We start from the raw sequence: 25,982 nt of genomic DNA on the forward strand, positions 1-25,982 counted from the left end.
TGTCAGGCGTGAGAAGAGAAATTTTGTCAAGCCTTGGGACAGTTCCCATCATCTATCCCTGCTCCTAATGCTGCTTTTAATTATCTTGGGAAGCTGAGAATGAGGGAAACTGGGGGGGGGGCTTTAGTGAGAGGAAAAGAAAGGCACAGAGGATGAAGTGTAAATGCAGAGTCTGAGTTACCACAGTCTGCAGTGTTCTGGGGATTTGGGTCATGCAAAGTGATGTTTGTTTATCTCTGTGAGTGGCTGATTCCTTCTGTGTATCCCCTGAAATTCCTGTGCACCTGCACTGGAGCTGCAGCCACACAAAGTCCCCATGCAGCTGTGTGGCAGCCAGTGGGAATCAATAATTTGCTGCTTTTGATGAAAAGTTGTGACATGAACCTCAATGTCAGGGAGGTGACACGTTGATGCTGCTGCTGTCAGACAGTGCCCACACACCATGTCTGGAGACAGCTCAGGAGAAGATGAGGAAAAGCCAGGATTAGATGCCAAGTGCTACTGAACTCTATCAGCAACTGCTTGAAGTCTGTGAAGTGACTGGATAAAGAGGACAGCTCTGAGGAGTGTGTGGTACATCAATGATGTCCTAATAATGATCTTTGCACAGAGATGAAAAGGTATCAGTTTGCATGGCCTGAATGTCTGGGTGTGGAAATTCTGTGTGTTGCACAAGCTCTCAAATATCATCTCTGCACCTTAGCCAGGAACAGCATCAGAGTTGTGAACAGATTAATAAAATCAGTCATGACCCATAAGCAAACCTCAGCAATGCACATGTGTGGCAGGTGAGGAGACCAAAAGATTTCCTTGCTGTTCTTGGAGAATGAATTCAGCAATAAAAAACCTCTCTCTTGGCATTAAATGCTTCAGTTCCAGCTCTGGCCCAGATTATCAGTGTCAAGTATTTCTCTGTGTGACTGGGGGTAGGTTCTCCCCCTGTAGCTCTCTGCAGGTTGGTGCTAATTTAAGATGTTCTGCAGGTTCAGATGTTTTGGTGCCTGAGCAGGGAGTGCAGAACAGGAATGACAAGCCCTGACATTTGCTGTGCTAGAAAGTCCAAGGGACAAATGTGGACTAGTGAATGTCACGCCTTTAACCAGGAGGATCCACTGGTGCAGTGCTTGTAGCAGAGTCTGGTGGCACTGGGGCTTTCCAAAGGAAATCTTGGTCCATGTAGGGCTGAGCTGATCCCTCCAGGCTGGCTCCAGCCCCTGGGGGTGCCCAGAACAGGGGTTGCCAGCCCAGTGCACCCTCGTTATCCCTGGGGCCACCCAGGGAAGAGCCGTGGATGAGGCTCTGTTGGACCAGGCTGGCCCAGCCCCACTCCCACATGGGATCCCACGGGGCAGAGCCACTGGGGTCTGCCCCTACAGACACCAAGTGTGTCCAGGGAAAGTGCAAGGAGAGGGTGACCTCTGCCAGCGGGACCCCTCTGTGCCCTGGGACCCTGGAGCAAGTGGAAACCACAAGTGTGCAAATGCTGTTTGTGCCCGAAATAAATACAAAGACAACTGGCGTGAGAAAAAGTATAAAGATTCTTTATTTATAGAAGAACAACAACAACAATGAACCATAGAACATATTTCCATTGCGGGAATATTTGTAACAACAACCTGTAGAACGTATTTACATGAGAACTTATCTAAAGTCCTAAAACCTATATCCTGAAGACAACAATGAACCCTGAAACATATTTACATAAAGGTGACATCTCTGTCCAGGCTCTCTGCCTGTGCTGGAAGAAGAGCCAGCACCATGGTCACTGCAGCTGGGCACAGACTGTTGCATGTGCCACGTTCCATGTGCCCCCAGGCTGGCACACGCTGGCACAGTGGGAATCTGCTGCCAGCCCTGAGGCTGGCTGGGGCTGGGCTGGGCCCCAGGCACTGGAATGGAGCTTGTGTGGCCCAAAGGAAGCACAGGGCAGGTTGGGGATGGCCACCAGAATCCAGTGCATGGGGCAGCGTGTCCCTGAGCAGGGACCACCCAGCCCAGCCCCAGCTCTGCCTGTGGGGGGCACATGCCTGTCCTGCTGCTGGCATTGCTCTTCATCCCAAGACCATGGCCTCCTCCTCATCCTTTTCATCAATGTCCATGTCCTCAATGGACTCTTCCATGTCCACTTCCATCTCTTCCTCTTCGTCCTCCTTCACATCCACCTCCATCTCTTCATCCATCTTCTCCTCCACACTCACATCCACTTCCATCTCTTCCTCCATCTCCTGCTTCACATCTATCTCCATCTCTTCCTCTCCAGTCTCTTCTCTCTTCGCTTTCATTGTCTTCTTCTTTGCAGCAATCCGTTTGTCCACCTCCATCTCTTCCTTTCTGCCTGTGACAGCCTGCAGGGATATCAAAACCTCAGAGAGGGATCCCTTTGCCACTCCATCCCCACTGAGCTCCATCCCAGCCAGGCAGCTGGGGGTGTCCCCTGCATGGAATAGCAGCATACCTTCTTTGGGACAGCTGTAGGCATCCTGCAGGAATGGGGGCTGAATGCAGCCAGCAGAGAGCTCTCAGGAGTGACAGGGGTATCAGGGAGCGAGGGGCAAGCAAGGTGACAGGAGTGACCCTGGAGCAAGGCCAAGGGTGGGCTGACACTATGGCCAGTGCTTGTGTTGGGCTCTTTGCTGGTTGCTGGCAGCTCCAGTGGAACAGTGACTCTGACATCACAATCAGCAGGGTTCCATCTGGGGAGGCCTTTGGAGACCATGGAATGATGGAACCCCTGAAGGCTTGGGCTGGGAATGGAGCCTGAAGATCCCCTTGTTCCAAGCTGAGCAGTCTTCCCCTGGCCATGCTGCTCAGAGCCCTGCTCCTCCCTGGCCTGGGGTGTTCCCAAGGATGGGGCATCCACAGGCTCCATGCACAGCCTCAGCAGCCTCAGGGTAAAAGAGCAGCTTCCTTAGATGCAGCTCACATCAACCTGCTGCAGCTGAAATCCATCCCCCTTCTCCTCTCCCCACAGGCCCTGTTGGACTCTCTGTCCCCTTCTTTCCTATGGGACCCTGCAAGTCCTGCCCAGCTGCAGTGAGAGCTCCCAGCAGCTTCTCTTTGCAGGCTGAGCACCCCCAGTCCCCCGTGGGCAGCAGTCAGTCAGATCAGGGGGAGTCAGGCTGAAGGTAGCAAAGAGCTTCAGGAGCTGAGAGATGGCAGCTCTAGACCCAGCTTTGTCTCTAAATGTACAAAATCAAAAACAGTGGAGGGCAAGATGGGGGTGCAATGGCTCTGTGCTAACTGGTGATTTTTTTCTTTTCTTCCATGCTATCCCAGGTTTTGGTGTTTGAAAGGAAGCTTGGCAGAAGATCCATTTCTGAAACCCCTAGCAGAGTCTGGGCAGGCTGATGGTGCTGAGCAAAAGCTGCAAATATCCTGGTGATTGCAAGCCTGGGGGATGCAGCTAAACCCAGTAAAAAATAATTTCTGGAAAGTAGAGTCTGTGTTACATTTTCTTGAGTTTGGCTGTACCACCTTCACCAGTCATTCATAAAAACACAAATGAAAAACTCAAACCAAAACAGACAAAAACTCAAAACAAACAAATGCACACAAACCAATCAAACAAACAGATAAAAAACCCAAATAAAAGCAAAGGGAATGAGGAGTTAGTATTAGTTGTGAGGATATCACAGCAGGCAAATGCTGCTTCCTGCAGGATCACCATCAAAAGCCACATAAAATTGCTGCTCCAAAGTACATTCAACAGGAGAAACATAAAGGTGATCCATGGCAACTTTGGGGGCAGCTCTGCATTAAGATGAAGGATGAGCAGAGTGGCACAGATCCAGCACTCCCCACCCTCCAGGCTGCTGTTAGCTCCTGATGGAAGAGCCTTGCAGGACTGTGGCCCCTCTCAATGCCATGTAAATCATCCCCACAGCTCTCAGCTGAGCACTGGCATTTCCAGAGCGAGATGTAGGAACAGTCCTCCTGCATCCTGAGCATCCTCATGTCTAGAACCACAAAAGAGCTCAGGCTCTCCTGAGCTGATCCCTCCAGGCTGGCTCCAGCCCCTGGGGGTGCCCAGAACAGGGGTTGCCAGCCCAGTGCACCCTCGTTAGCCCTGGGGCCACCCAGGGAAGAGCCGTGGATGAGGCTCTGTGGGACCAGGCTGGCCCAGCCCCACTCCCACATGGGATCCCACGGCGCAGAGCCACTGGGGTCTGCCCCTACAGACACCAAGTGTGTCCAGGGAAAGTGCAAGGAGAGGGTGACCTCTGCCAGTGGGACCCCTCTGTGCCCTGGGACCCTGGAGCAAGTGGAAACCACAAGTGTGCAAATGCTGTTTGTGCCCGAAATAAATACAAAGACAACTGGCGTGAGAAAAAGTATAAAGATTCTTTATTTATAGAAGAACAACAACAACAATGAACCATAGAACATATTTCCCTTGCGGGAATATTTGTAACAACAACCTGTAGAACGTATTTACATGAGAACTTATCTAAAGTGCTAAAACCTATATCCTGAAGACAACAATGAACTCTGAAACATATGTACATAAAGGTGACATCTCTGTCCAGGCTCTCTTCCTGTGCTGGAAGAAGAGCCAGCACCATGGTCACTGCAGCTGGGCACAGACTGTTGCATGTGCCATGTTCCATGTGTCCCCAGGCTGGCACACGCTGGCACAGTGGGACTCTGCTGCCAGCCCTGAGGCTGGCTGGGGCTGGGCTGGGCCCCAGGCACTGGAATGGGGCTTGTGTGGCCCAAAGGAAGCACAGGGCAGGTTGGGAATGGCCACCAGAATCCAGTGCATGGGGCAGCGTGTCCCTGAGCAGGGACCACCCAGCCCAGCCCCAGCTCTGCCTGTGGGGGGCACATGCCTGTCCTGCTGCTGGCATTGCTCTTCATCCCAAGACCATGGCCTCCTCCTCATCCTTTTCATCAATGTCCATGTCCTCAATGGACTCTTCCATGTCCACTTCCATCTCTTCCTCTTCCTCCTCCTTCACATCCACCTCCATCTCTTCATCCATCTTCTCCTCCACACTCACATCCACTTCCATCTCTTCCTCCATCTCCTGCTTCACATCTATCTCCATCTCTTCCTCTCCAGTCTCTTCTCTCTTCACTTTCATTGTCTTCTTCTTTGCACCAATCCGTTTGTCCACCTCCATCTCTTCCTTTCTGCCTGTGACAGCCTGCAGGGATATCAAAACCTCAGAGAGGGATCCCTTTGCCACTCCATCCCCACTGAGCTCCATCCCAGCCAGGCAGCTGGGGGTGTCCCCTGCATGGAATAGCAGCATACCTTCTTTGGGACAGCTGTAGGCATCCTGCAGGAATGGGGGCTGAATGCAGCCAGCAGAGAGCTCTCAGGAGTGACAGGGGTATCAGGGAGCGAGGGGCAAGCAAGGTGACAGGAGTGACCCTGGAGCAAGGCCAAGGGTGGGCTGACACTACGGCCAGTGCTTGTGTTGGGCTCTTTGCTGGTTGCTGGCAGCTCCAGTGGAACAGTGACTCTGACATCACAATCAGCAGGGTTCCATCTGGGGAGGCCTTTGGAGACCATGGAATGATGGAACCCCTGAAGTCTTGGGCTGGGAATGGAGCCTGAAGATCCCCTTGTTCCAAGCTGAGCAGTCTTCCCCTGGCCATGCTGCTCAGAGCCCTGCTCCTCCCTGGCCTGGGGTGTTCCCAAGGATGGGGCATCCACAGGCTCCATGCACAGCCTCAGCAGCCTCAGGGTAAAAGAGCAGCTTCCTTAGATGCAGCTCACATCAACCTGCTGCAGCTGAAATCCATCCCCCTTCTCCTCTCCCCACAGGCCCTGTTGGACTCTCTGTCCCCTTCTTTCCTATGGGACCCTGCAAGTCCTGCCCAGCTGCAGTGAGAGCTCCCAGCAGCTTCTCTTTGCAGGCTGAGCACCCCCAGTCCCCCGTGGGCAGCAGTCAGTCAGATCAGGGGGAGTCAGGCTGAAGGTAGCAAAGAGCTTCAGGAGCTGAGAGATGGAAGCTCTAGACCCAGCTTTGTCTCTAAATGTACAAAATCAAAAACAGTGGAGGGCAAGATGGGGGTACACTGGCTCTCTGCTACCTGGTGATTTTTTTTCTTTTCTTCCATGCTATCCCAGGTTTTGGTGTTTGAAAGCAAACTTGGCAGAAGATCCATTTCTGAAACCCCTAGCAGAGTCTGGGCAGGCTGATGGTGCTGAGCAAAAGCTGCAAATATCCTGGTGATTGCAAGCCTGGGGGATGCAGCTAAACCCAGTAAAAAATAATTCCTGGAAAGTTGAGTCTGTGTTACATTTTGTTGAGTTTGGCTGTACCACCTTCACCAGTCATTCATGAAAACATAAATGAAAAACTCAAACCAAAACAGACAAAAACTCAAAACAAAGAAATGCACACAAACCAATCAAACAAACAGATAAAAAAAACCCCAAATAAAAGCAAAGGGAATGAGGAGTTAGTATTAGTTGTGAGGATATCACAGCAGGCAAATGCTGATTCCTACAGGATCACCATCAAAAGCCCCATAAAACAGCTGCTCCAAAGTACATGCAACAGGAGAAACATAAAGGTGATCCATGGCAACTTTGGGGGCAGCTCTGCATTAAGATGAAGGATGAGCAGAGTGGCACAGATCCAGCACTCCCCACCCTCCAGGCTGCTGTTAGCTCCTGATGGAAGAGCCTTGCAGGACTGTGGCCCCTCTCAATGCCATGTAAATCATCCCCACAGCTCTCAGCTGAGCACTGGCATTTCCAGAGCGAGATGTAGGAACAGTCCTCCTGCATCCTGAGCATCCTCATGTCTAGAACCACAAAAGAGCTCAGGCTCTCCTGAGCTGGGTTTGCAGGGGAGGTTTCCATATCTCTGTGAGATGTTTTCATTCCTCAACAAGTCTGAATTTATGTACAATGTTGCATTGGGGTTCCTTCCTTCCTCCTGTGTGTCAGTGAGTAACCATCCATGTGGATGGAGGATATTGTGTACAGAAAAAATTATTCCTGCATTGCCATTTTACTTCACTGTCACTCAATTGAACACGGTCCTTATCTAAGAAGGACTTACAAGAAATGTGTAGGAATTTTGGCTCTGAGAGGAGCAGAAGGCACATTTTCTACACTATGTTCCCAGCAGTTGCAGTTTCCCAGGCAAAACTGTAATTCCCATTCATCTTCCTGGGAAGAATGTGAAGACCCATTCAGAGATTAGCGGTTGAGCTGGCCTTTGGCTTTGTGTACCTCATTGCACACGTCCAGTTTCAAGAGCCATTAAAAGAGGCTGAAGTTTGCCTTGCTACCCAGAAGTGCTGTAGGTATTTCCAGGAGAAAAACAAAAAATGACTGTCCTGTGGTGTGGTAGAAATCCCACCACAATTGTGACTCTGTGAGCAAAGACAGCCAGTGCTTTTTGGGGCTGTAACAGCTGAGAGTGTGGCAGAGCAGTTTGTATATTATTTTTAGAGTCCTGAAAACAATGTTCCCAAAACAATCCTTCTCTCCTGTCTCCTGTGATAAACAGAGAAAATAGAAAAGAGCAGAACTTTGTATAAATTGGCTTTTTTAAAAAGTCTTAAAATAATGTCAGCTTGATGCATGATACTTTAGAAATTGGATTAATAGCACCTATTTCATGGCACCAGAGAGGTGGGATTTAAGATTTCCCAAACAGAAACACTGGATGTGCAAGAGCTCAGTTTTCCACCCCTCACCCCTGGTATCTCACTGTACTATTTTCAGCAGCCTGAGCAGCAAATATTAAAATACTGCTCCAAACAGCAACAGAATGAAAATGTTCCACCAAATGGGGAGAAATGAGAAAAGTGGGCGGCAGTCCTTTCTGAAGAGCTGGTGTTGGTTTTGCAAAGTCAGATACAAACAAGGTTTGCTGTATTTCTTTCCTAGAAAAATGTAGATATTTAATAGAAATCTATGTCTGAGGCTGCCAAGTTTGGTATGATTTTGGAAGGGTGCAGCTCCTTGGGCTGTGTTTGTGAGGGGCTGTAGTGTTTGTGTTGGGTCCCTGGAGCAGTGGGAACACCCCACTGCAGATACTCCCCAGGAAATGGGTGTGCAAAGGGCCTGCAGTGTGACCAGCTTTGGTGAAGGTATCCATTGGAAAAAATATTTTTACTGGAATTTTGGACAATTTGAGACTTCTTCTCATATAATTTGTCTGATGATCATTCCCCCTTTGCAAGAGCAGGGGGAATCCTGAGCTCACATCCCGAGCTTTCCATCACCAGATCAGCTCTCTGATTTGTGCCAGCAGCTCACAGGGGAAGCTCCCAGAGACAGGAGAGTCCCTTCCCCTCTCCAGCCTCGTGGTGCTTGCACTGAGGGGAATCCACCCTTCCCCTGAGCACATGAAACCAACACATCTACCTTTATTGCAGGCTAAGCTTTGCAACTAGAGCAAATTCAGTAGTCCTGGGCTCCAGACTCGCCTTTAGGTACAAGTTTAACTCTGGTTTGAGTAAGCTCAGACCTTGAGCAGCATTTTATGGCTTTGGTCTTGACCTTTGCGCTGTAAGTGCTCCTGTAAAATTAATGCCAATGTTATAGCTTCCACAAATTTCTAAGAGTTCCAATGGAGAAAGGCCCACCTGGACTTTGGGGATGTTTTCTCAGAGCAGAACATTTCAAGTGCTACTAAACTGCATCCAGACTCCCTTTTATTGGGGTGTAAATTTCACACCCCAGTCTATCAGTCTGACATGTTCTTTGAGAAGAGACAAACTTTACAAGGCACTTAAAAAGTAATTTCCCTGACACATTTCAGCTCTGATAATATTAATAAACTGAAATGGCTTTTCACCCTGCAGTAGCCACTGAGTAATTATGATTGTCTGTAGGCAGACTAATGAAACCAGCTGTTTACAACCTAATGAGAATTTAAACCAGCTCTCTGCTCCACAGTCACATCCCTTTTCTGTCCCTGCTTGTCCTGCACCCAGAGCTTCCCAGGGAAGTTTAGTGTTGCTTGCTGTTTAGGTAAAAACTGCTTTATTTTGTAGAAGTGGTGATGCTGAGTTGCTGCTGCCATGCTTGGGTCACATCACAAAATCCAGTTTCTGCAGGAACTGGGAGCATGGGGAGGTGTGATATCACAGCATGGGAAAACTGCAGTGGAGGGGCTCTGGTCCCTCAGTGACAGACAGCATTAGTTATTGGTAAATTTTAGTTCTAAGATAAGATGTTGCTGTTGGGGCTCTAATCCTTGGTTGTTTCAATACAGTTTTCTCTGCAAGTTAAGACACTTTTTTTCTGTTTCTTTCAGTAGTCTGTCATTCCAGATGACCTTTAAAGGTCCCTTCCAACCTAAACCCTTTTGTAATTCTTTGGATGGATGATGAATAGCAACATGTATTTTACCTTCATTATGCACAATATTACATCATGTCTGGCCTTTTGGTCCTTGCTCTTCTCCAGGTCCTCGTGACTGTGCTCACTCCTATTTGCTCTTAATTTTTTCTGTTGCTTACCAGTGAACATTTCCAGTTCTGCCCCTCATGTTTTGAGCCAGTTTCCTGTGACTCACTTCACCAGACATCAGGTCAGTTCAAAGAAGAGAATTAGGAAGTATCCAGCTGTATTTGCTCTACTTCCCTCTGTGAACATGCTGCTGTTTTGAGCACTCTGGATTTCTGAGCCCCCTCTTGATCCTTTTCTGGATAACTAAAGGGATATCAGGATTAAATCCCATCTCAGCTCTGAGGTCTGGCTTTTGAAGAGCCCCAGTCAACCTTTCCTACTCATCTCATCCTGGCCTTCCTGTTCAACTTTGTGCATTTTGGACTGCTTTTCAATGAAAGTTTTAAAGTCTTTGAAAGTTTTTCCTGATGTGGGACTGACAATCCTCAATTCTAATGATTGATGGGGGTTGCAGTTGCCTGAATTTTGAAACCTCCTGAAAATCATTGTTTGTTCTTTTTTTCCTCAACTTTTCCTTGACTGTTTTCACCAACAGATGACAAAGTTTTGCGACGTCTTTTCAAAGGGAATTTCAACTAATCTCTCGTTTGGAATCTCAAAGAGGAACAGTGGTTTGATTTTTGTTTTTTTTTCACCAGCACCTGCTTACAATCCAATTAGCTAACTGCCTTTAATTAACCATAATATATTCCAGGAGATCAGAATAACAAGGGAACAAAATCAAGTGGTGACAACTCTGTGACTGAACCTGGCCTTCCCCTTTCCCAGGTGCAGGATTCTGGGCAGCTGTAACCCTTCAGTGTCCACTTTGAGCTCTGCCATGCAGTGCCTTGGATTTCTGGGGAGGGAAAAGCATCCAGTCTCTCAGCTCCAGCTTCACACTTGTACAGTCACCTGCAATTCCAAAGGCAGTGGGTATTTCTGCCTGTGCTTTGTGTGCCTGGGATTTGCCTGGAGCTTTGATTTTGGAAGTTTGGGCAGCCTGGATGCACAGGGAAGGATCTCTTTGGCTTGGGGGTCTCTGGGCTCTCTCCTCTGTGTGAGAAGTTTCAATCTGTTCTTTCCTCTATCTGCAGTTTCTTGGTGGAAGCTTGGAATGCTGGAATTAAAGAGTTATGTCCAGGATCTGCCTTTAGATGGTTGATTCATCTCCTGTTATCAATATGGGACTGAGTCAACACTGAGCTTCTGGGCTTTTCATGTGTTAGCAGAACAAACCATTGCACTTCCAAACTGCACACCAGCACTAACTGAGGCTTCACCCACTCATTACAAAGGGATGGTTGCTTACACTGCTCATCTCTGCCACTGGAAGAGAGGCATTCAAAGAACTGGATGCCCCCTAGGACTCTGGTTGTGAGTTTTCCTCAAAAACGTGTCTGGATGAGGTGTGTAGGACTAATTTCTTCAGAAGGGCAGCAGAAACCACTGAATGCTCCCCCTAAAGGGCCTCCTTGCCCAGCAGTCTGACACAGATTTGCTTCTGAAGAGCTTTGTAATTTGTCCTTATTATGTTCTATGTGTGATTTAATGAAAGGCTCTTTCTCTACTGTAATTGAGCTCTTAATCTCATCTGAAAAGCAGAGCACAATCCCTTCAGAGATGGTGTTTGAGTAACAGCCTGTTTGTGTTTCCTGTGGTGTTGCTCATGGAGCTGCTCACTCTTTATTTAAAAGTAGAAAATAAACAGATTTCTCTGAGTCAAAAATACATCACTGATGCCACACAGAGTAGGTTTGAATAAAAAATCTCTTCCACTGCCCAACTGAGCACACAAGATCTTCCCTGGTTCTGCAAAGAAGTGAGTTTTGAAGAAGTGAGTTTTCCTTAGTGAGCACCTCATGCAGGTGATGCTCAGCAAATGGCACATGGGCATGGCAGCTGTCAGCAAGACAATTGGCTCTGGGCAGGTAAAAGTTGGCTGGAGATAGGAGTGGAAAGTCAAAACAACAGAATGCTGAAAAATTTGTAAGAGGAATAATGACTTCAGTGAAAATCCCTCCATCTTAAAACTTCAAAAAGCATTTTTACAAACATCCACAAAAATGTTCTGATTTTTCTCAGTCTGATCTTTCTAAATAGCATTTTACAATTGGAGTTAGCAGTTGAGAGACTCTAAAGAAGGCTTAGCAGAGGATTTTGCATTGTGACCTTAGTACTTATTTTTTTACTGTGCTGAGCTCCACCTGCAGCCTGGGGGGACCCTGTTGATCTAAACACTCTCCAAACCTGCTGTGGGACTGACCCAGAACCAGAATCTGCAGGGAACTGTGTAAAATACTTCACACTAGAAAACACTTGAAGCTGTTGGTGATCCACAGCTCCCAGTTCAGACCACAGGCAACACCAGCAGTGACCAGTTTGCTGCCTGCTCTGTGCAGATCTGATGGCTGTGAGTGGGAGAGCTGTGGGATGAACAGGCTGATGGCTTTTTGGGGCACACAGAACCTTCCACCTGTGCTGCTTTGTCCACACTAGAGAGTGGATTTTCCTAGAGAAATACCTGGAAAGTGAGAAGGATGAAGGGAAAATCATCCCTTGCCAGTGGATGCTGTGCTTGTTGCAAACACACGAGTTACATCTTGTACAAGTCCTTGCTGTCAGTCCCCAGGGATTCCAGGCTGAGATCAGCTCAGCTCTCTCATTTGCCAGGGGAGTGAGGACCAGACTCTGCATCACGCTCCACAGCTGGGGACGAGTGGGCTGAGTCACACCCAGAGACAGGATGAGAAATGGGTCATGTTTTGTCTTGCCATGCACAGCAGATGTCCTCATTTAAGTGCACTCTCTTCCCAGATTCTGCTTCTTCCTCTGCCTCCTTCCAAATGAGAAAACCCATGCATTTTGATCCTGTCCCTTCCACCTTCCTTGTAAAGATCTCCATTACTGGAATAATCAGCACTATTGGATCAGGCTTCAATGCGATGAGCAGTGGATTTTTGTGGTCAACATGCCAATTTAAAGTGCCACAAATAAAAGGTCAATTCCTTCTTTCCTGGAGAACAAATTAAGGAAAAACCTTTTCATGTTATGGACTGGATGTACAAAGCTAAAGAGTTAGAAGATGGAAATGAGATTGTCTCTTGAGAGGAGTAAATCTGCCAATTTAACAAATTAGAGAGAATATGCTTTCACCTTTAAAGTAGTCAGGTACCAAAATGATGCCACTTTGAGTAGGCAGGGCTGGGATGGGAATTGCTCCCATGGGTTCTGACAGATTTATTCACTCAAGAGCCCATTTGCTGGTGCCAGCCCTGGAAGCAGGGCTTGGAGAGTCAGCTGGTCAAGGACAATGTCTCTGCCTGATTTTACAGCATGTTTGACAGAGCTTTCCATTCTCTTTGCATCCCTGTAGATGGTGTCCTGGATGAGATCCTGCCACGCCCTGCCTGCGTGGTGCCACCCAGGTGACTTTGAAAGGGCCCTGTGCCCTCAGCCAAAGCTGTGACAGGTTACAGGGAATTTGCTGAGTTATTCAGCAGCATCAAAGGCTCTCTGAGAAATTTTTAGTGCTGTGGCCAAGTGAGGTGAAATCAGAGGGTTTTGTGCTTTTGGCAGAAACTCCCATCCGGAGTGTGGCAGCCCAGGGCATCAGGGAGAGGGACAAGGTCCCACCTGGCTTCTTGTCCAAAATCAACCCAGAACACATTCCTTCCTAATGCAAATAACTTCTTTTTGTTGTCTTCTGACAGAAACAGGGCAAAAACTGGGAGGGGGCAGAGTGAAAAGAGCTCTGTTCCACAGGGATGCTGTGGAGGGGGCTGGAGGCAGCGTGTGCCAACCAGTGAGTCCCTTCTGCAGCTGCTAACGTGCTCCTGCTTTTATTTAATTAATTAGCAGCAGGGGGAGAATCTGGAATCCCAGTTGTGCTGCTGGAGTAAGAGGAAACAGGACGTTCTGTGTGCTGGAGCTGCTCTCGGTTGCTCCCAAGGTAACCAGGCAGTGACAGAGCAGGAGCAGCTGGTGGCACCCTGCTAGCTCAGCGCTCGGGTTTGCTGCTCCCAAGCACACACCTCTCGTCCCTGCAGCACCTTTCCATCCAGAAATGGTGTGGGAAAGGGTGGTGAGCCCCCCTGGGATGTGATGAGATGAATTTTCCACATCAGCCCTTTCTTGCTGTGTTACCTCCTGTGTTGTGAGATGATGTGCTAGGATCTTTTTCTGTGGGGTTTGGTACTGAGACATTAAGGTTTTTTCTGCTTTTTGGCCCTGATTTTGTGACACTGAAGTCTGTGCTTTATTGAAAAATGTGGTCAGTCCTGCCACTTTCTCAGGAGCTGTTCAGATTCCTGAAGTTTAGCAGGTTGATATTTCCCAGGCACTTTCAGATGTAATTACAATGTAAAATACTTTCTTCTTTTTCAGTCTCATGGGAACGATCTATTATTTGATTTCTGGTACCTTCTTAGTTTGGTTAATTCCTGCTAGTCTCCTTATGTCCCCTTGAATACTAAAAAGAGGTTAATGCTAAATACTTGAGAGAATCAGAAAGAGGTTTGGGAATATTTAAAAGCCATCATGTATTGCTGCCTTCCCTCAATTAAGGTTCCTTCCCTTTTTTGGGGGTGATCTTTTCCCCCCTCTTTTTTTTTTTTTTTTTTTTTTTTTTTGGTGCTAATTATGCTATTTCTCTCTCACTGCCAAACTCACAAAGGAACTCCTAGAAATCAGCCAGCCAGTAAAATGGTGGGAAGATGCTAAGGTGAAAAGAAAGGGGTCTTTGAATGGAATTACAATGAGGAAACCCTTTTCTAAAAAGAAATAAAATACCTTGGTCTCTAAAAAAAAAATCTTAATTAATTGAGGGCAATTATGGAGAAGGAATAAAAACTCGCATTAGGTAAATGAGCCTTTACAGCCAGTGGACTCTGCAGAGCCCATTGCAAAGCTGTGCTTGGTGCATCCAGGCTCTGATTTTCTCATTGTTTTCTGGCCTCTGTCACATGAGGAAAAACAGGGAAGAGCTCCAACCCAGGAAAGCATTTGACAAACTGTGAGAGGAAGGACTTGCAGGGTCTAGCTGGCTGCTGACCCTCGTGGTGGCTCTGCTCCCCATCTCTGGGAAATTGAGCTTCTTTCCAGCCTAGTAGAAAAGAGACATTCTTTAATTAAAAATGCTGTTAACTCCAACTTCATTAGCCTGGATGGTATTTCCCTGTTCCCTGGAAGGCAGGCAGAGGTGGGACTTGGACTTGTTTAATTTCAAACGCAAAATGCCACCAGGTGGATGCTCTGGGGTACAGACAGTGCCTTAGGCTCCAGCCTTTGTCCTCATGGGATGTGAGTCTGTCCCCCTTGTGATAAATGGGATTTGTGCTAACTATATTGTAATTATATTGGCCAAATTGTTGCTTCATATCAATAGAAAAATTGCGCTCCATTGTTACAAAGCAAAAAGGATAAAGGGAATGGTTAAACAAAGCAGATGGAATCCTCCTCCAGATGTGGGACTAGTAGAAGGATGTAGATCTGATAACAGCATCTAGAAATAAAACTGATGACCTTGAATTGGGATAAATTGGGATGATTCCAGGCATTGGACACTGAAATAAGGTTTGTTGTGGGAACATACACTTAGCTGTATAACCCTACGTTTATTGTGCTTGTGCTACCTGCAAGGTCAAACAGCAAACACTGAGGAAGACCCAGAGCCTTTATTGAAAAAAAGACCCCCAAAAGGAGGAGAGACCTCCAATCAACAACACAGTGATGTATATTTTAGGAATAGAAACTAGGAGGAGCCTTCCAGAAGATTCTGCATTCATATGTATTAGCAAACAATATATAAATGAGATTTTTAGCTTGATTTGGTATGGGAGGAAGGACCCTACCTGCACCCCCAATCAGTGTAACCCTGGTTGGTTTTGCTTATTTGAGCCTCAATTATACTAAATTACTCACTGCTAAATTTTGTATATACTAAAATATATGTAATTAACACCTTGATTGTATTAATTTATATACAATTACTGCTATTAATAAATTGCTGCTAAATTTAATCTTGTTGTTTGATTAATTGGACAAATCGAACATCCATGGATAACACCCTGATCCATCCTAAAGCCTCCATCAGCCACCCTGGCACCCCAGGAGGGGCTGGTGACAAGGGACAGGCTCTCCCTGCCCACCTGGTGACAAGGGACAGGCTCTCCCTGCCCACGTTTGCCCTGGCAGTGCTGATCCCTGAGTGATGCCCTTCCCTTCTCCAGGCAGTGTGGAAAGAATGCAGGACTGGTCTCAGTGGCTTTGAGGGTTCCTGTGGCATTTCATTGTGTTGATAAAAATTAGTGAACAGTGTAGCTCTTGTCTCTCAATTGTTGAACTCTGGCTGCTTTCTGGACATGGTGAAGGATGTGGAGCTGCTGGAGCCAGTCCAGATGAGGCCATGGAGACACTCAAAGCAGCTCTGCCCTGGGGACAGGTTGAGAGCTGGGACTGTTCAGTTTGGAGAAGAGAAAGCTCCAGGGAGACCTTTGAGCTCCTTCCAGTGGCTAAAGATGATCAAGGAGACCTGGAGAAGGGCTTTGGACCAGAGTCTGGAGTGACAGAACAAGGGGAAATGGGGTCAGCCTGGCAGAGGGCAGGGTTAGATGGACATTGGGAAGAAATTATTCTCTGTGAGGGTGATAAGGCCCTGGTACAGGCTGTCCAGAGAAGCTGTGGCTGCCCCATTCCTGGGGGTGTTCCCTGGAGGCTTGGAGCAACCTGGGAGTGTGGAAGGCAGGGGAGATGGTCATTAAGTTCCTTTATAACCCAAACCACTCTAAGATTCTATGCCTGGGCTCCTGAACCCAGCCAAAAGAAGAGCTACATTGCCGAGGTTAAGCGGAAAAAAAGGATTAAAACCACCTGTGTTTGCACTTTAAATCCAAACATCAATTAAGATTGTTCTGATAAAGACCTGGGCAGAGCCCAGACAGCTGCTGAAGGCTGTTCCTGGGCTGTATCTCTGGGCAAGGTCACAAAGGAGCTTTTGTTTCTCCTCAGTGTTGGCTGAAATCTGAACCTCAGGGAGTGCAGCTCAGAGGGTGACGTGTGCTGGCACCGGGGCTGCTGTGGAGACTTGTTTTCCAAAAAATGGGAAGTGCAGAGGAGAGGTTCCTGAAGACAGTAACTCTACCTATACCCAGAACTGAGACATCTGCCCAAGGATTTCATATTCACCGACTGAGAGGGAAATCTAATCAGGGCTTGATGATTTTCATGAAGTTAAACACCTGGGATTCACTTCAGACTCGCATTTTCCTGGAATAATCCAACACAAACACTGTGTATATTTATACACAGGCACTTGACTTTTCTGTTGTTTGATGAGACTACAATTTGTCTTCCTCTTGTGGTTCCTGCAACCCTTCCTCTCCTGTGGTTTGCAGTTGAATTAGCAATATTCATCTGTTATGTTTTGGATATTGTTGTTCCTCAAAGGAAAGCAAACAATGCCAGCCCTCTTCCCAGGCAGATTTTATTGGAACCAAGTCCTGCCTCAAACCAGAATCCAATCTCATCTCCATTGTTGTGGATCTCTATTATTTTTCTCATCATTGCTTTTCCATTTCTCATTACCATGCAGCTCTCAGTCCTGAGCAACATCATTCAGAACTACACTGAAGTTACATACTTGTGCTTTTCTATTCATATCTGCTTGTTACCTAATCCCAGCCAGCTCTCTATTGAACATCTGCTTTTACCTGGGCTGATAGGTGTATTTTTTAACTGTAAATATGCAAATCAGATGCAAAATTTTTCTTACTCTGTGAGTATGATCAAGGTCCTTTTCTAATGTGTCACTGAACACCTGAATTCTCTCTTTCTCCCAACAATCTTCTGTGCTGGTTTTGGCTAAGATAAACAGGCAGTTCTGTTGTTTGGAGTCACTCCCCAGCTTTTTTTCCATCCCATCCAGTGGCTGGGGTAGGATGGCTGGTTGGGTTGTGCAGATAACCCACTGCAGCTTCCCCTGCTGTGTCCAGCCTGGATCATGGCATGGATGGCACACAGGATCCATCCTTTGCCATGCCATGGGACCCTCCGTGCAGCAGGGATAAAGAGCCCAGCACTGGGGAACCCCAGGTGCTGCAGCAGTGATATTTTAGGGGGAAGCACAGAGCTTTGTGCCTGCACTGGTGAGAGTGCCAGGCCTGACCTGCTGCACCAGTGCCATGCCCAGTGCTCGCCCTGGCTGAGTCAAGGAGCTTTGCAGGAATCTTTTTAGCTTGGAAAAGCTTTCTGAGTTCCTGGAGTCCAAGCATTCCCCCAGCACTGCCAAGCTCTCCAGTAAACCATGTCCCCAGCTGCCACATCCACTCTTCTTTTAAATCCCTCCAGAGATGGTGACTCCAGTCCCTGGACAGCCTGTGCCAGGGCTGGACAACCCTTTTGGTGAAGAAATTTTCCTGATCTCCAATCTAAGCCTCCACTGGTGCAACCTGAGGCCATTTCCTCTTGTCCTTGCTGTCCTTGGTTGTTACCTGGATGGAGATGCTGCACACACTCAAAGGGGCAGATGGGCACGGGGTGTGGGAATTCCCTTTGACTCTGCCAGGAAAAATTAATCCATGAACACCAGAGTTTATGTCCAAAAAGGAGGCAGAGCAGTCCTTTTACTTTATTCGAATAAAGGGAGAGGCCATGGGGCATTCCCCTGGAATCTCTCAAATTTTTGGAGGATGCAGCCTCCCTTTTTATTCTAATTTCCCTCTCTCTTTCCCCATGGGCTGAGGTACTCGAGAGGCACAGACTCCCCAAAACGCCTGATACCTGAGATTCCTCTCTAATGTACAACCCTCCCTTTTCATTTTTAATTCTTATGGAATTCATGATTTTCCCCCATTGTTTCTTTTATCTTTCAATATTCAGTTTCATTTATCAGCAAACCTAGAGTTTGTTTGTAAAGGCAAATATCTTTTCTCCATTCATCAATCAGTGAAACCCATCCCATTGTTTCTTTTATCTCTCAGTGCTGGTCTTATCTACCAGCAGACCCACAGCTTCTTTGTAAAGACAAATCCATCATTCCTCTCAACTCCTCCAGCAGAAACCCATGTGGATGCTCCTTTTTTTGTGCAGCAGGTAAAAAACTGCAGCAGTGAGATGTATCTTAACTGGGGAGAAATCTGGAGGTGGGGGGAGAAAGATGCTTTGAAAGGGGATAAAACTTGCTGCCAGGTTTTTCTCTGTGAGCAAGTCCAATTTCTTTCTCTCTCTCTTTTTTTATTTTCTTTTGGTGCTGTGTTATTCCTCCGTGGGCAGAAGGCTGCAGGCATTTCAATTTTCTTCAAGCCCTTGTTTCAAAAAGGGCCCAAAATATGTTCTCTTCTCAGAGGCAGTAAACAGCAAGTGCACAATGCAGCTTCTCTAAGCCTCTCTTCTGTCTCAGGGAGAAAGGAATTCTCCAAGCCCTAGAGCCTGACTCACTCACTGTGTGAGCATGAATTAACCAGGAATGTTCGAGAATTATTCCTGAATAATTCATGAACCTGAATTAATCATGCATTTTCATGAATTATTCATGAATAACTCATGGAAATGCAAGGTTTATTCATGCTCCAAAAAACCCAAGGCTTTTTCTCTTCTCTTCTGCTCTCTCTCCCTGTAAGAAACAGACCTGAAACAAGCTAAGGAAAAAAAATAATATATGGATATGGGAAAATAACAGGAATAATAATGCTGAAACAAAACAACCAGGAAAAAAAAAAAGCAAAAGCTCCTTTTTTTCTTTGCAGTGGGGACAGCAGGTGGGAGCTTTCCAAGCCAGACAAAGGAGACCTGACAAGGAACTGAGGTGAAGGGACAAGCTCAAGGCAAGGAAGTGTCCGGTCACCTCCTCTCCTGGAGCAGGCAGCAGAGACCTGGAGAGACAGGAGACATCTTGCAAGACTCAACACCTGGAGCAGTGCTAACCAGGCAAGGAACAGCTCTGTTGCTATTAGGGTTGTGATCTCTCTCTTTTTTTTTTTTTTTTTTTATTTTTTTTTTTTCTCTGTTTGTGTGTTCGTGTACTTTTGTTGCATTCATAAGTGTAAATGAACAGCTAGTTTGGGGAAGGAAGATCAATGTGTTTTCTTGAAATGTTAAAGGAAAACCCCTCCAGAGAGCTGTTTGGGCTGGGGTTGTTTGCTGTGTGGAATGTGGAGCTCTGTTTCTGGCAGGGAGAGGGCTCAGCTATGCATTTATCCCAGTTTCTGCTCGGTGTTTGGGAGAGGGCTGGGGGCTGCTGGAAGGGCATGTGTGGAGACAGGCACACAGATAATTTGTATAAGGTGCTTTCTGATAAAAATCACTGCCAGGGTGTGTATCAGTCAGGAGAAAAGGGTTGGGGGAAAGCAGAGGTGAGGCTGTGCCAGCAGGGGATCCTGGCAGGTTTGGGGAGTTATGGTTCCTGCCAGGAGCTTTGCTGCAGCTGATGGTGGTAGAGGTGAGGAAGGAGAAACTTCTCCAGGGTGAACTTGAACCTTCCAGGCAGGACTTTAATGGGGGTGTGGAGACAAAACAAGAAGCTGGAATAAATTGGGTGCTAGCTGCCTTTTCTGCCAGCCTGTCTCTGCTCCAGCTCTCCTGTGCCTGTCCCAGCTCCTCCCCATCTTCTTTGGGGACAGTGACCATTCTCCACCTGGTGCCCAGCACATGGGTCAGCCCTGTCTCCAGAACCCTCCTGCCAAGTCCTGCTGCTGAGCAGGGCAGGCAGGGCTGGGGTGATGCTCTGCCAGGCCCTCAGGGGCTGGACAGAATCCCCTGCAGCCCTTGGCTCCTCAGCTGCTCCTCTGGCATGGGAGGTTTTGGAAATCACCACCAGCCTGGCTCTCCAGTTTCTGCAGTGATTGAAATCTGCAGCTCCAGGGACAGAAAGAGATATTTCAGTGGGAAGAGCAGGGCCAGGACTTAGGATCCAGCTCCTTGCAGCTTTGTTGTTTGGCTGCCTTAGACATATCCATCACTCTGTGCCTCAGTTTCCCCATGGGTGCAATGAAGAGAATTTTCTGTTCTCCTTATCAAAGCATTTTGGTGTTTACTGGGGGAAATAATTGCACAGGCAAAGGAATGATCACTTCCTGGAATACCCCTGGGTCTTTTAGAGTCTTTTTTCTGCACTGCCTTGCTATCACACAGACACAGCCCTGCACTGAAGTCATTTGAGCTGTGGTGGTTCATAGGGGCAGAGGAACCAGCCTGTGCCTGCTCAGTGGTTTGTTCAGTGTCTGCTCAAAGTGTCAGCAGTGAGACCTGGCCCTCCCTGATCCCAGGTGAGACCTGGCTTGGCTGTCACTGCAAAGGACACTTTTGTCACAGCCAGACCCACGACAGTCTCCCAGCAAAGGGCTTTAGGATGAGGCAAGCTCAGAAGGGTGGGGATGGGAACAGAGGAATAACTAGAGAAAATGCAGGGCCAGGTATTTTATATCTGCAGGCTGTGCTGCCCCAGGTAAAACACCCCTTGTGAACACCCCCAGCCACAGGAGTGTTACTGTGCAGGGGTTATGAAGTGACACAGTAACATGACTCCCTCTTGCATGCAGCAAGGAAGAGCAAGAAACAGCAATTTATTGAAGAAAGCCATTGCTTTAAACAAGAGAGTTTGTGAAAAACAAAATACAGACAGTTCATTGGTCAGAGAAGGAGACACCTCTTGTCCCAGGCTTTCTCACAGATCCAGCAGGTGTTTATCTTTTATTATAATTCTTTCTCTCATGTTTACATTAAAGAAAGGTCTCTAGCTTGAGAAAAACCCTAGCTGAGCCTGAGAAAGCCAGACTGGAAAAATCCTTTAAGATTCTCCCTGAGCCTATAGTGGCCACACAGGAGAGCCCAAACCCCTGTGGTGACATCCCCATTGTGCTCCCTGTGCTGCAGGTGGCAGCCCTGATGGCAGCCAAGCTCTTTGTGCTCATCAGCTGGCCCGACGGCAGCCGGGTCATCAGCATGGAGAACATCAAGGAGCCCCGCAAGCCCTTCCACCTCTACACCCTGGGGGAGCAGGTCCTGGCCCGCTGCCCCGGCTTCAGTGGGCTCTACTGGGGCGTGGTGGAAGGCATAAGTGGTGAGTGACACCTGGGTTTGCAGTTTGGGGCTGCTCAGGAGCAAGTTTCCAAGAAGGAGTTTAGTGCTGAATGATTGTCTCTTCCTGCAGAGCATAAAGATATTTTGGAGAAGAAGCTGCTGGAAGATCGACAGCTGCTGGAGAACTTGAGTGAGTAAGGGCTTTTGAATATTGCTCCTCCACTTTTGGGGGGCTTTTTGGGTGGGAGGATGCTGAGCATGATGTAGTCCTATCATGAATTTCCCATCACTGCAGTCAGAGTGCAGAGCACTGAGTGGGAGTGGAGGATACACAACATTGCTGCCCCATCACACATCCTGAGTCTCTCTCTTCCTTTCAGAAGAAGAACCAGCTGTCCAGAGCATGATGCCATCCCCACCAAAAAAGTCCAGGAAGACCTTTCCAAAATGGACCCCAGGGAATGCATCCAGGAAATACCCCAGTGACAGGACCTATCCTGCTAAGCCACTGCTGAGGGTGGCTGAGGCCAGCCTGCCCCACGATGCCAGCAGCTGCTCCATCCTCAAGGACAGGCGTGTCCTGGGGAGCATGGCAGGGAGCCCCCACCCAGCCAGCGCCTTCACACCCCCTCCCTCCTTCATCACCATGGCCATGCCAGGGCCAGCAGCTTCCCAGAGTGAAGAGGACAGGGCTGGTCCAGCTGCCAGAGGTAACCTTGGGTCTGGCCTGGTTCTGAGTGACAGGGTGGGATGGGGACTTGCAGAGCAGCCAGAAAACCTCTGCTTTGCTCTGTGTGGGCTTTGTCTCTTTGTCCCTTTCCACCTGGGAGATCTCCTCCAGGAGAGGTGTCTAAAGGGAGATGCCTGTGTGTAGTGTATGGTCTCTGCTCTGTCAGGCACCAGCTCTGTTTCCTGGGCTAGCATTTTTCTCCCCCCAAGACAAAAGACAATCTGAATGAATACCTACCTGAATAACTGAAATTCCCAAAAGCCCTGTCTCTCCATTAGACAAACCTTCTCAGATTTGCCCATTTCCCTATTTTTCCACCCACTACTACACCCATTAAATGCACTTATGAAAATATGCTGGTGTCTTATTTACCTGCTGACTAACAGCAGCTTCCAGGGACACATTGGCTTTGCTTGCCTTGCCCCCACCATATCTTTTGCTCTGGGAACAGAAGTCCTTGAGATGCCACCTTTCTCTAACAACAAATCCCCATGGATCAGTCCTGGAGAGCCTGTCTGGATCACTGCTTATGCAAATGGAATAACGTGTTGCCATGCAATCTAGCAGGGGTGCTTAGATAATCTGTTCTGGAGACAGAAGGATTCAGGATCTTTTCAACAGCTGATTCTTCAGCTTGTCTCCCACCCCTGCTGCAGATTACGTTGCCCTTCCAATGAAGAGGAAGTCAGATGGCATCTTGTCCCCGTGCCAGCAGCAGATCTGCCTGAACAGGTAACACCTGAGAGCACAGCCAGGACCCTGAATGTTTCACACCACACACATTGATTTATGTCCACTCTCTCTCCATTCTCTGGCAGGGCTTGCTTTGAGTAGATGCTCATGGAGGTTAAACCCAAAGCACAGAAGATAATGGGAGTTTGTGTGGGCACAAAGAGCAGAGAAATGAGCCTGTGCTCTCAAGTCCTGATTCTGTGGTGGGTCAGTGGGAGGTTCCCCCTTATCTGTGTGCCAGGGGATGCACAGGAGTTTGTTCACATGAAGAACCCCTCATCCTCCCTCTCAATCTATTTTATTCTTGTTGCAAATGAAATCAGAATTGGATTTGCTTTGAATTCCAGATAATTCTCCTCAGGAATGAATATGAATATGAGCACAAAGCTGTCTGTGGCAGTGCTCTTTGACTTGCTTGTTTCTTCCAGCCGTGAAGAGCGAAAGATTGATGCTTTGCAAGAGATGGATGGCTTTGAGAGGACTCACAAAAATTTCAGTCCTGGTGAGGTGGAAAGGTAATTAGCAAAAGAAGGCACTTGTTCCTAACTGGATTTTCCTTCTCACTACAAGAGTGAGCAGTGAGATCACAGATGGGTGACAAAGTGGGGCAATTTTAAACCCCAAAGTTGCTGAGTCTCTTTACAACTAATCTGGGTGTTTCTGATTGTAGGGCTTCGATTCAGAGATGCAAGAGGGCACTAAAACAGTGCAGAAACTACAAAGCTCTTGCCTATAACCATCAAAACATGGTTGTGTGTTCCTTGTTTTATTGTTTATTACTTTGATGACCAGTATCCAGTGATAAAGTGATGCTAGGGACAGTTTTCTTGCAAAGAAATGGGTGCCAAAAAAATTCAAGTTATGGTTCTTGTATTGTCATTTCCCACAAGTCTGCTGTTTAATATCACAAATATGTGTGTCCTGGGACTTACAAGACAGGCTTTATGTCTTTCCTTACAACTGAGAAGAAAATTGAGCATCAAAGTCTCCATGTATGCATGCCAAGGGGAAGTTGAGGGTTAAACTGAACATTCCTCAGCACTGGAAAGTCCAGACCATGTCATTTTTCTCTCTTGCCTTACTCCTCACCCAGGAATAGCTCTCTGTTGAAGAAGTTGTCCTGCCCTGCTTGCAGAAGTAATTGAATCCCTGCTCGGGTGAAGGACTGATATTCACAGTGAGGACGTGCTGTCTTCTTGCCTTTACACCAGCAACTTTAATTTTCCAGGGCAGAGAAGATGGAGCAGCTGGAGAGGCTGGTGTCAGACCTGCAGCAGGACGTGCTGTCTCTGAAGAAGAAGGTGCAGAGGCTGGAATCCCTGTCCTTGCAGGAGGAGCCCCACCGGCAGCCCTGTGAGGTGGTGGAGCTCTTCAACGGCTACACCAAGGAGCAGCTCAAAGAGACCATCAGGTTTGACCAGAAAATCAGCACAGCCTGCAAGACTCTGCTCTACAAACTCTTCACCTCTGACTACATCCAGAGCCACTCCATCACGGGGCGCAGGGGCAACACCTTCCGCGAGGCGAAGCCCATGATGGACGAACGCTGCATCAAAATCATCAGGGTGCTGCTGAAGCAGAAGTTTGGGGATCACCTCAGTGACACCGTGATCACAGAGAAGATCCAGAACGTGCAGAAAGCCCTGAGGCAGAAGTTTAAGACAGAATGTCTCTGAGGTCTGGGGGTGTCTCCTGAGCAGCCTTCCCAGCAGGGATGGGCTGAGCAGCTGCTGCTCAGTAGGTTTCCCCCAGGGAGCCAACCCGAGTGAGCCATGTGCTGGGAGCAGCTCAAGCACTGCCAAACTCTGCCTGCAGTAACCAAGAGGAGTCTGGCCCAGCTTGGCTCAGTTTTTGCACTCTGCAAGTTCCTTCACCTGCAGCCTGTGTGCAAACCTCACTGTGGGTGCACAGAACCACCTGTGTGACTCTGATGATGTGCTCAGAGGCTTCAGGCTCCATTTGAGCCCATGAAGGGGTCAGGAAGGTAACCCTGTTTTTAGCTTTGGGAGAGGGAGTCCAGCTGCAGACAGACTGTGTCACCCAACGTGGCTTCTCTCTGTCTGCCTCTGGTTGCCTCATTCTGCCTGTAGGACAACATTTACTCTTTACTCAGAGTGAATGTTTTGTTTCCAGCAGGAACAGAAAGGTATTTTCATTAAAATAACACCTTAAAACATTTAGAAAAAGAAAACTTGATTTTTTTCCTGTCTGTTTTACTGTAGCCATATGGAAGAGTTGTCTTTCCTAACAAAACCTGCTGAACAAGAGAAGGGGTCACCCATGGAGGTTACATTAATTTTCCTTCCAAGGTCAGATTATTAGGAGAAATACATACAGGAGAAATCTCTTACATTCTTGTGACACAAGAGTGAGGGATGGAGGACAAAATATGGACCAACTTCGCTTCAAAAATAAACATATTGTGGACACTGTCACTATTATTCAAATACAGTATTTTTATCCTAGATGAGAAATGCCAAATGCATCCAGACACTTTGCTCAGAGACTATAGAAAAGGTCTAGAAAGACACATCTTTTCCTAAATAATTCAGAGCTGGAGTGTGGGCGGGTTAAAATTGTTCTAAGTGTTAAAAGAATGAGATGCTGACATCAGTCCAGCACTTGACAGAAGTGCTGCAAAATACCAAACATTCCCTTTTACAGAGGCTTCTCAGACATGAAATTGTTTTTCTCAGCTTAATTTTTAAATTATTCAGGAAAAGAAATGCCAATGGTTTGCATTAATCAAAACATGTGGCTTAATTTATATGTTTTGTTGTATTTTCAAGTACTTAATTTCTTCACATTTACAGGAGAAATAATGCAAAATAAATGTATTGGAGAAACAAGGAACTGTTTTGAAAGGGGAAAAGAAAAGGTGTTATTCTCAGAATTTTCCTCTACCTTCTGCATTTTTTTTGAGCTAATCCATTAATGTTGGGTTAATGCTGTGATGCATTTTGGTTTTGGAGGGGGATGTTTATTTTCATCAGACAACTCTAACAATCATGTTAAATTGCAGTAGGTAATCACTACAGATATTTCTCCTGTTTTCCCAGTGCAAACACTTTTCCTGGCTATTGTGCAGACACATTGGTGATGATTCCTCCTTTGCAGGGACCTTGACCTGAGCAGCAG

General features: G+C 47.3%; 1 protein-coding gene across 2 annotated transcripts; it reads left to right on the forward strand.

Moving 5' to 3' along the window:
- Positions 1-8,815: 8,815 nt before the first annotated feature.
- LOC306809815 (uncharacterized protein) lies at positions 8,816-25,311 on the forward strand. Of its 2 annotated transcripts, none has more exons than XM_079321695.1 (8): positions 8,816-8,947; positions 19,111-19,291; positions 21,236-21,422; positions 21,513-21,572; positions 21,763-22,092; positions 22,769-22,844; positions 23,273-23,359; positions 24,073-25,311. In XM_079321695.1, exons 3-8 carry the CDS (start codon positions 21,248-21,250, stop codon positions 24,518-24,520), a joined length of 1,176 nt encoding a protein of 391 aa, XP_079177821.1. In that variant the 5' UTR covers positions 8,816-8,947; positions 19,111-19,291; positions 21,236-21,247; the 3' UTR covers positions 24,521-25,311. The 2 variants fall into 2 exon arrangements, with proteins under 2 accessions (XP_079177821.1, XP_079177822.1); XM_079321696.1 differs by lacking the exon at positions 8,816-8,947 and adding an exon at positions 18,930-18,979.
- The last annotated feature ends 671 nt before the right edge of the window (positions 25,312-25,982 follow it).

Source organism: Erithacus rubecula (genome assembly GCF_903797595.1).
Source record: "Erithacus rubecula genome assembly, chromosome: 18".
In the NCBI taxonomy this organism is placed as follows: domain Eukaryota; kingdom Metazoa; phylum Chordata; class Aves; order Passeriformes; family Muscicapidae; genus Erithacus; species Erithacus rubecula.